Genomic DNA, 10,381 nt, shown 5'->3' with positions numbered 1-10,381 from the left:
CAACTTTATTTCGTTACCAACAATTTCATTGAATTAAAATATTTTCAACACCTCAGCACTTTTGTTAACCTGTCTTTCTCATCAGGGCCAGTCTCCAATGGATTAAAAACTACGAAAATGACACAAAACAGAAGACAAAATTTTCACTCACAGTTATTTCCTAATTTTTCGGTCAAGTTCAGTGTCGGGGGTACTTGAAAAATGTGTCAACAGAAGATTTATTTCCTTCCTTAACAGAATGATTTTCTGATATAATAAACAATATGTGTTCAGAAATGGAAGTAGCATAACCAAAGCTGCTATTGATCTAATTATTGACATGTTACAATATATAGCTAGTGTGTTTGTGGCTCTCGACTCAAGGAGAGCCTTAAACACTGTAGAAAACTCATTATTATTAACTGGATGTTTGGATGAATGTATTGCCATGATTCAGAGACTATATACAAGAAAATGAATATTTCGAAATAAAATTTCCAAACATTCATCTCTACCAACTGCCTATTTTTGGAACAACCTTCGCTGCCACAAGCTTCATGCCCATCGATATGCCAATATCTTCAGCCACTTCTCTGATAGATAGATAGATACTTTTAATAATCTCCATAAATCATTAACATGACATGAGATAAGTCCAATGGTAGTCATAAAGATGAGATGAATATAATTTGAGTAGTCAGGTATTTATAACATAACATCAAGTAATTTTTGTTTGAAGGTGGTTGACAATGTTTCGTGATGTATTTCATCAGTTCGGACTTCCATCGTTTAATAATATAAATTGATTTGAAATCCCTGAAAATAATATAAAGATTAACCGAAAATAACAATTTTATTAAAACAAAAAACTGAAATTACTGTGAAATAACATACAAGCTACAAGCAGAAAATAAAAATTGAAATATTAATGAAAGCTGAAAATTAAAAAATATTATTAACAAAAATGAAAAATAAAAAGATTCCAAACCAAGTTACGTCACGACGTTTCGATTGTTAGTATCCACAATCGTCTTTGGGTGATAACTGGACTTATTTCTCCGAGATCTGACTATTTATAGGTCGTTCGGGTGCTTTCACCATCACCTATTTCCTCTTTCCGCTTCATTGGTTTTAGCAGGAGATGACCGTTTGGCGGGAGTTGGTCATTTTCTGCTAGATAAGAGGTTTCCATACGTTACGTATCTCTAGGCTAGCTTGAAGAAGCCCCAAGTCTGGTTGAGATACGTAGACGACACCTTCATAATATGGGACCATGGGAATGCAGAACTAGACATTTTTCTGAAACACATCAACAACGTAAGTCCTTCTATCACTTTCACAATGGAGAAGGAAGTCCACAACGAATTGCCTTTCCTAGACGTATTGGTGAAGAGGACCGACACTAAATTCGAAAGTATGCAGCCCGCGAAATTTGAACATTCACCTTATTTTTTTTTCAACAGTCCACATATATCCAACATTAAGGTAGCTGGAACATTTTATTCTGGTCATCTCCTGATGATGCTAACTTGGTTAGCAGAACGCGCTTCAAGAAACACTATTTTGTTCTGGTATGGGAAAAGTATTTCACGTACTTTCATTTTACGACATTCGTTCCAATTCTACCAGTAAAGCAACCTATTTCAATTTTATTTATTCATTTAGTATTTCGACTTTTGAAAAATAAAACACCCACTAGACTATAAGTAATTTTTATTAAATAAGTTTAAATATTTCAAATTGGTATGGAGGCTTGAACACCTTAGTTTAAAAGTAAAAAACCTAAAATCTAACACAATAACAGAGGTATATTTTTTTTGAAAAAACGTAGCATACTCGCAAAATTTATTTTTTCTATCTTATACTTAGCACTCTAAGGAAACAGACAAATGGATTTCATGAAGAATTCGTGGTGTCACCATTATCGTTTGCATAATTGTTTGAAGTACCGTTGACAGCAAATGAAGTTCCCAGTCCGTAAAGATGGCCAGAAAACTTGGAGTCATCGATGGTGTCTTCGAAAAACATCTGAAAAAATAGGATATGTTGAATCATGTTATTCTCTTTTGCTATTTTTACCATCAATATGGAAAATTATGAATACGATAGGAGTGGTTAGTTTTCAGGAAAAAAAAAACGTTTTTGGTTTCTACCTTCAATCAGTCACAAAAACACGAATAAATGATTAAATAACAAAAAACTTATTACAGCAGATGCCTTCTACAGGAAGGTGGTGTGGTTACAACAATTACTAAAACTTGGTATAATTTGTAAAATATCTGTTTTTTGTATCGTATACCTCTGATAAAAAATGTAGTGAAATGTTGAAACATTTCATACAAATGAAAAAATAACAGGGTGTTCCATTTGAAAAAGTTGAATTATGTCTGTTTGAAAATGAATGAAACTTGACCGGTTTTACAGAGCACCCTATATATTGTTTCCGAAAGTTGAGATTCCCAAAATTAACATCCACTTAATTGCTGTAGACATGCGGATGGTGAATTAAAAAAAAAATTTTCTGCAAAATAAGTTTTTCTGGAATAACTTGAAAATGCCGCAATGGAAATTCGAAAACAAAAACTCCTTAGAGAGCTAAAAAATTTGGAATCAAATGATGTATTCATATGCTGGGTGTTCCATTGAAAGATGTAACTTTGAATGGGCATGCTCGGCTGAATCACCCAGTATGTGAGAAAATAATTTTAAAATATAGCTGTTTAGAATATTAAATTTAGTCAGAAGTGTTTTGTGTGTTCGGCAATTTTCAGCTATCGAGAAAAATTGACCAAAGAATTTGCATCAAGTTTTCTACAACAAAATGAAATGGTGCTCAAAAACACTTGAAATGTTGACAGTGTTATATGGTGATTTCACTCTGACTGAAAAAAATTTTTACAAGTGGTACGAGCTTTTAACAAAAGGTCGAGACGATGTTAACAACGTCGCTCATCCTGGACGCCACAGCTTATCAACAACTGATGAAAATGATGAAAAAGTGAAGAAAACTAGAAATTATTTTGAAGATACTCATGATGTGAGGTTATTGTTTGTCCAGATGTATTTATAATCTCTAGAGAAGCTGTAAGATTTAGTTTTAGTCATCTACTGATGATGCCAACTTGGCTAGCGAAGTTCGCATTAAGAGTCAGTACCTTCATTCTAACGTGAGAAAAAAAGTTTCAAATAGAATGGTTTCACGACAGATGTTCCAATTCAACTTATAAGATCGGTTTGATTTGTCATGAGACAGTTGAAAAATATTCTCTCTGGAAGTTTTGAGAGTAGCGTATTTTGGTACGGTACAGTCAATGTTAATCTATAGACTCATCTTCTGGAGAACATCAACATATTTCAGTGAAGTATTCACTATACAAAACATAATTATTCTCAGATGCATGATGAGAGAATATAACTGTGTGTCCTGTAGATATATTTTTATTGAGTTAGGAATCATGTTATTGTCATTGCTCTATACTTTTATATTGAATGTTATATCTCATAACATGACTGGGGTGAAGAGAAAAACAGGTTGATAATTATTACGCTTCAAGTGGCAGTAGGCTTCAACCATCCTCATGTTTTGCTAGAGGACAGAACTCACACACATACCAATATGTGAAGTTTTATAAAAAATGTTTTGAGAGATACATAGGGAATAGAGCCGAATTGAAGAAAACTTAGATATTTTCAAGTAAATATCTAAAGCAAATTCAAATCCAAGATAGAGTGGATGTAAACATTGACCTGCCCTACGCACGTGATATTGAAAATCCCAAGAATTGGCCAGGGTCGTATTCAGAACCAACATCTTGTTGATCGCAAATGCTATATCATACTTAGGAAAACTTTTTTATAATAACGAGTGAAATGCACAAGTTTTGCAGTTTAACGGGAAAAATGCAGATAATATGTGTAATATGAAAAGATTCTCATTGGATTTTTCACAGCGCACTCAAGCATTAATGAAAAGAGACGTAATTATTTCTTTATTGATAATTTTTATTTTATGTAAAATCAAAAGGAATATTAATCAAAATTATTCAACTGGATGAATTTGTCTCTTCATCAGTAGTGTCATCCTCACCAATCTGAATTATCAGTGGCTCGATTTGTGCCTCTATAATGTTATCAAGCTTCCACATCTTTGTCTCGACTTCCGATATCACATGCAGAACACACTTCTCCCATTTCTCCGCTGTGACTCTTTTCAAAGCCTCATCAAAAAGTACTTTGAGATCTGCAAATTTGAACGTGGTGTTATGCTGAGCTACAAAATTCTTCACATCCGCCCATATTAACTCGATGGAATTGAGCTCGCAGTGGTATGGAGGCAGGGGAAGGACAATTTTGTTTTGGCCTGCTGCTATCTCATCGACTATATATTTTTGGTATTCAAGCTTGCGCTCCTTGACAATTTTTAGTAGCTGTACTCTTAGCATTGAGTCTTCAAAGCTAATATTCTTTGATGGCAGCCAATTTTGGATTTCAACCTTCTTTGAAGACGTTGTCGGAATCTTCTCTAATCGTCGTGAATAATATGGTGCATTGTCCATTACAATCACAGCATTATCCTCCAGATGGGGTAGAACTTTAGAAAACCACTGTTCGAAAGATTCACCGTTCATTTCTTCCTGATAATCTCCAGTTTTCTTCGACTCGAAACACCACAGCCCTTCAGCAACAAACCCATTCTCATTGCCGATGTGACAAATAATAAGCCGTTTTCTTTTACCTGAAATTATGAAGAGGTATGTAAGTAACTGAAACAAATACGAGGGTTACTTTTTATATATTGAGATTGAGGCAGGTCTCAATATAAATATAAGTTTACCTGATGGATTTGTTAATCCGGTGGATAGTCCATCTAAAAAGGCCCTCCTAGATGAGGTCACAGTTTCATCGACCCATACTTTAGGGGTAGTATGACCAGCATTAATCCAGGTTTCATCCATATAATAAATTGTTCTCTGTTGTTCCCTATAATATTTAAGTTTGGTCAAATACTCTCTTCTCCATAACACAATTTCCTCTCTATCCAATAATAAACTATTGCGCCCTCATTTTTTCCATACAAAATTCAAATGTTTCAATACTTTTTGGAATGTTGACCGCTTAAAACTTGGCAATAAAACATCTTCATTTATTTCTGTGAGTACTTTGTCTATCGTTGGTATTTCATTTCTGAAAAAGTACCCATGCACTTTCCTCCTGATTGCATGTTTATCAGCATCATCTATTGATTTTATAATAGTTTGACGATTCTGATTTGTATTCGGTTTGGAACATGTATGATTTTGTTAATATTCCCGTAAAACATTTTGAATCGAAGCGCAAAACACTCCAATTTTATCGGAAACTTTTGATACGACTTCGTCGTCAGTCGATGTCTCAATTTCTTCCATCTCTTTCTTAAACACATTTAAAATCACTTATTTCATCTCAACACTCAAATGTATTTTTTTGGATCGTTTCCTGGCTGGACTCAGAGGATAGCTCACAGTGTCATCAACAGTGTCTCTAATGGATATCTTGGAAAACAATTTTAAACAATATACTATAACGCACGCCACACAAACACGCAAACGACTGATTACAACCCTGTGCTGGTACCGAACTCGTACCAAGAAGGCGAATTCACCAATGAACGCTGCCCTTTCCATCTGACACTGGGCGATCACGTGAACATCACGCTTTGGTTTTGTTTTACTCTATCTTGGATTTGGATAGACTTTACTGTGTAAGGCCATATTCGTGTACATGAATGTGTTTTGCTTTTGATGTAGCAAATTTAATTTGTAACCTGATGTATGTTTGTGTTTATGTCAATTGACAGTATTGATGTAAATTATAAGAATTTCTAATCACTAGTTTAATAATCTTTTGAATATGTTATACTTTTTGTGTTACATGCAATAGAATAGATTGAATCCGCTCATGTCATCGATGACAGTACGTAAATAACATTCATTTGCTTGTTTTGATTGGCTTCCGAGTTTTGCCGTGGTTTTCTTAGGTTATAATCTCCAAACGATTCAACTGCAACAGTCATCTTCAGTGGTGTAGTCAAAGTACTCTTCTTGACGTGTCAACTGTTTCAGTTCCACGTGACACGTCGAGACGAGTACTTCAACCATGCCACTGAAGATGACTGTTGCAGTTGAAACGTTTGGAGATTATAACCAAAAAAGACCACGGCAAAACCCGGAAGCCAATCGAAACATTGACGCCAGCCGTGAAAGCCTACATTCCTATAAGCATTTGCTTATTTGATTAAATCCTAGCTATAGGAATCTTCTTTATTAGAGAGAAGTGTTTTTCGTATATTTCAGCATTCATGTAAAAGTATTTTTGTTTCTAAAGTATTTTTCTTTCGTGTAATTCAATGTTTATATGAAAATAGCTGTTTCGAAAGGGTTTTTTCTTCTAGTTTGTGTATGAAAGTTACTTCCTTGCATGATTTACACATCTTTGTATAGAGTTAACTGTTGAAACTGATTACTTCCTTCCTTTCTTTAGAAGATTGCCACATTTTTTTGTGTCAGGATGGAGAAGCAGAAGGCCAATACTTTCTTTCCCAAAAATTGAATCACTGTATTTTATGAAAGGAAATCATTTGATATAATTTCAAACATACACCTTTTTACATTCAAAAAAACGTATGTTGACTGAGCTATGACTTTGTGGAAAATCTTGTTTGGTCAAATATTGTCCAATTGTATGACTAACAACAAGTTCCATGGCCAGTTTTTCTATTGCAAAATTGCTAAATTCAAGATTTTGAGGCACCCCGTAGTTTTGTTAAAATTGAAAAGTGACATTCAACATAATTCAGATAAAATAAATATTCACAAAAAAGTATGTTACCTCCTTCATTTTGAAAAATGCCATTCCTGTTAGTAATGAATCCGAACCGGCCTGATGTTGTGGTCCAATTCTCTCAAGTTCTAGCTGTTCCGCAACCTCCTGTAGTCCTCCCTTCAGATTCTTGCAAGATTTCATGAGGTACTGATAACGTAAAAATAAAATACTGTTTTGAATGTTTGTAAACTTGGCATCAGTTTATAGTAACGAGTTTGAACTTCTTACCTTGACATCGTATATAGTTGGGAAATATAACTTCAATAAATCGAAAAATTCATTTTCATCTTGTGGCAAGTTGTTATCCGTTAATAGTTTTATAAGATATCCGAAATCATAGCCAGAATGAAAGGATAACCATTTTATGTTCTCCATCAAGACAATACCAGAAGACATTAGCAACTCGGCAAACTCGAGAGGCTCAATTCCTTCATCTTCGTGTTTTTTGAATTGAATGCCAGAATTCTGAAGCAGATCTATACTGTCCTGGGCATACATGTCTTCCCTAAAAAAAAAGGAAATGTTGATCTCCTCTAATACCAACAGCCTCTATTCTGTTTGAGTAGTTGTAACTTATGTGATGAAATGGAGTATGAGAACTTTGGGTTCCCTAACTCAGGAATACCACAAGTATCGAATCTAGCACCTTCATTATTTATATTATTTATTGATGACTTGACCAAAAGTATTGACTGTTCAAAACTGCTTCACGTTGACAATCTGGAGTTATATAAAATAAACAAACTATTGATAATTGCTCAGACCTACAGTAAGAAATTGACGGGTGCTTCAAAAATCATGATTCAAAATTTTTGAATGTCACTGTTATTTTTCTATACAACAATAATTATGATAGAATTCAATTATAAAATTAAGAACAAGAACAACCCAACTCTTCAAGCAGATGGAAGGAAAGATCTTGATATCATATCACATATTAGCCTAACAATTATATCAGCTAATCACATATGAGTCATACTAGAGAGTTTAAGAATATTGAGGCAATCATCAAACTTTTGTATGGTTATGTAAGATCTAACCTCGAATATAAGGTATCTGATTTATAATTTGTACACACAAGACATTGAAACTGTTCAAAGAAAATGTTTCAAATTTTTGTATTTTAAAGCATTGAACTTCTCAATCAATTCCCTATGATTCAATTTGATACAAGTATATTATTTACTATAAATTCTCTTTTATATAATATATTACACAATAATGTCGTATGTGCTTAGCTTCTGCAAAAATCAATTTTCATATTCCGCGCCTTAATTCCAGCTGTCAACTAGCTGCCTCCCCCTTCTGAATGGCAACACTCAGAAATCGAAGCTAGTGAGAGCTGAGGATTAACAAGATCTTACATTTTAAAGTGTGAGTGCTACCACAATAATGTGTAAAAATTTCAATATAATATGTGCGATGTGTGACACTAACGTGACTTCTCCCAAAAGCATTTTTAAATGTATTCTTCGAAGAACTTACAGTTTATAAATGAATGAAATGGATTTTTAGAGGAATCATTTTGATTTTTCTTTCATGTGAATTTTATATTTTTTGAATTGTTATTTTTTATATCAATTTTTTTTACATTTCTTATAACTGCTGGAAATAAGATACAGTTTATCTAGCTATATGTAATAATAATAAATTTTTAATGGTCACTATTTGAAATTACAAATTAATACAAGAAGATTTGTTTTTATCTGTTATTACAATAACTTTTTTGTTCAAGAGATATTTGTTTTCTAACACAACTGCATATTTTTCATAACTCTCTCTTATGATTGACTTTAGAAGAATTATTTCATTTTTCAAATGGTGAAACTCTTTGTATTCATAATTCCAGACCAAAAAAACACCATAGAAAGCCAATATAGAAAATTGAATTTTTTGATCCGAATCATTCTGCATATAACAGTAAAACTGGTTATATGCTATGCATGTGTTGCAGTAAAAAAAATTATAATTTGGCTACTATCACTCAAATATTGTTGAAGTAATTCATGAACTCTACCAATAATCTCAAATTCAAAATCCAGGAACCATAAATCTTATCAACTGCTTCAAAAAACCCCAGAAATGAAAAACCCTGAACTAGTGATTTTTTCTTAAAGCTTTTTAATGGGACGAAAAAGACTACAAAAAGGTCACAGGTTTTTCAGGAAATCTGAAATTTCAATGAGTTCTGTGATATTGTCAAAGTTGGAAATGAAATTCTTCCAATAATAATAATAATAATAGCTTTATTGCAGGGTACTAATTATATAATTTTGTATTCAATCATTGTAAAACAGGGGTTTCCCGTTTATACTGAATAAATGAACAGTTAGTTACCCATTTACAGAACAATATAAAATTTTATTCACAATACTTAACCATAAACGAAAAATAAAATGAACAAAAAAGAACATATACCTAAAGAACAATATTTTTTCTCAATTGTCATAATGGCTGATTTCTTTCCTTCACCCAGAAATAATTTAATTTCCATAAAGACACTTCTATTTGTAATATTTTCAATAATTTTTTGCAATCCATGTAAATCTAATGTATATACTATGGTGACATTTCACAAATCTTCATAGCCAAAAGTGAGTCCCTGGAAAATCTATTTTTGTTGGTTTCTTACTTTTGAATGAGAGTTGATACTTGTATATAAATTTGACTTCAGATTCTAATCAGCTGATAAGAATACGTAAGTAATGACAAAAATATATTCAAATTCAAAATGACTCCCCCTGCCCTATAATCAACATTTTATCAATACTAAACACGAAAAAAGCTAAAATATCTCTGCTTACTGTAAATTAAACTTGAAATTGAACTGCCAGGTGGTATATGATCCACCTGGTGTCTTTCCATTATCATCCAAGAATGTAAGTCCAAGTTGTATTATTCTGAGTAAATCCACATTACACCTCAACATCTGGTACTGATAATCTGCTGAACTACGGAACTCCCCAATCGGTCTCGCAACAACTCCAGGAAACTCTGTATCCATTGCTACGTATTGGTATTTTTGAACAATTTGTCTGATTGTTCGAAATTCATCTTCCAAATTGTGTGCCCAAACATCTCTTATCCCGCAATCTTCATTGTTTGGGTGTTGGAGGCTACTAAGAGTAGCTGCAGGCATGTTTCTTCCGTTTTCCGTGGTGATGCCAAAATCAAAAGTAGTTTTCAACAAAATCGGTTTCTACCCTGCCTTATCCTTTACCTGGAACGTCATATATATGGATTTGTTAGTTAATTACAAAAATATTAAGGAATTTTATAACTTCTTTATAAATTTGAAACATCATGGTACCTATCACATATATCTTGGAAATTTATTTTCCATGGCATGACTAAAGAAGATAATTAGACCAAAACTCACCTTGTTACGCATTATTTCAAATATTCTGCTCAATGCTCGTCAACTTTCATTTATTTACAACTCTACCATTTCAAATTAATTTTGACAAAAATACAAAAACTAGCATTAAAATATTTCCTGACAGTTGTCACTTGTCACATCAGAACTTCACCGTGCTCAATG

General features: G+C 33.1%; 3 protein-coding genes across 3 annotated transcripts in view; 1 reads left to right on the top strand and 2 right to left on the bottom strand.

Moving 5' to 3' along the window:
* The window catches only part of LOC111502284 (immunoglobulin superfamily member turtle), a 278,977-nt gene extending 270,510 nt beyond the window's left edge, over positions 1 to 8,467 (top strand). The window contains exon 18 of the mRNA XM_074183329.1: positions 8,122 to 8,467. Coding sequence (XP_074039430.1) covers positions 8,122 to 8,149 — 28 coding nt within the window. The 3' untranslated portion in view covers positions 8,150 to 8,467. The remainder of the gene's footprint in view (positions 1 to 8,121) is intronic.
* On the bottom strand, positions 1,676 to 10,377 carry Pop2 (CCR4-NOT transcription complex subunit Pop2). The gene is made up of 5 exons (XM_023156337.2): positions 10,220 to 10,377; positions 9,645 to 10,060; positions 7,069 to 7,345; positions 6,847 to 6,987; positions 1,676 to 2,007 (listed from the first exon to the last, which is right to left on the bottom strand). The coding sequence occupies exons 2-5, from the start codon at positions 9,977 to 9,979 to the stop codon at positions 1,876 to 1,878; spliced, it is 885 nt and encodes a 294-aa protein (XP_023012105.1). The 5' UTR covers positions 9,980 to 10,060; positions 10,220 to 10,377; the 3' UTR covers positions 1,676 to 1,875.
* Positions 3,954 to 6,840, bottom strand: LOC141485798 (uncharacterized). The gene is made up of 2 exons (XM_074183330.1): positions 4,814 to 6,840; positions 3,954 to 4,714 (listed from the first exon to the last, which is right to left on the bottom strand). Exons 1-2 carry the CDS (start codon positions 4,932 to 4,934, stop codon positions 4,023 to 4,025), a joined length of 813 nt encoding a protein of 270 aa, XP_074039431.1. The 5' UTR covers positions 4,935 to 6,840; the 3' UTR covers positions 3,954 to 4,022.
* Positions 10,378 to 10,381: the final 4 nt, after the last annotated feature.

The sequence above is a fragment of the Leptinotarsa decemlineata genome, unplaced genomic scaffold (assembly GCF_025532065.1).
Source record: "Leptinotarsa decemlineata unplaced genomic scaffold, Ldec_3_MD MMD2_tig00026336_RagTag_RagTag, whole genome shotgun sequence".
Lineage (NCBI taxonomy): Eukaryota > Metazoa > Arthropoda > Insecta > Coleoptera > Chrysomelidae > Leptinotarsa > Leptinotarsa decemlineata.
The sequence above is the reverse complement of the archived record's forward strand: the minus strand, read 5'-3'. Positions and strand labels throughout refer to the sequence as shown.

Bases quoted from the DNA above. Each gene is read 5' to 3' on its own strand.
- LOC141485798 (XM_074183330.1), bottom strand. From the start codon at position 4,934: ATGGATGAAACCTGGATTAATGCTGGTCATACTACCCCTAAAGTATGG. The intron at 4,715-4,813 runs GTAAACTTATAT...TCATAATTTCAG, and splicing joins CGGATTAACAAATCCATCAG to GTAAAAGAAAACGGCTTATT.
- Pop2 (XM_023156337.2), bottom strand. From the start codon at position 9,979: ATGCCTGCAGCTACTCTTAGTAGCCTCCAACACCCAAACAATGAAGAT. The intron at 6,988-7,068 runs GTAAGAAGTTCA...TTACGTTATCAG, and splicing joins CAACTATATACGATGTCAAG to TACCTCATGAAATCTTGCAA. The intron at 2,008-6,846 runs GTAACATACTTT...CTATTTTTTCAG, and splicing joins CATTTTTCAAAATGAAGGAG to ATGTTTTTCGAAGACACCAT.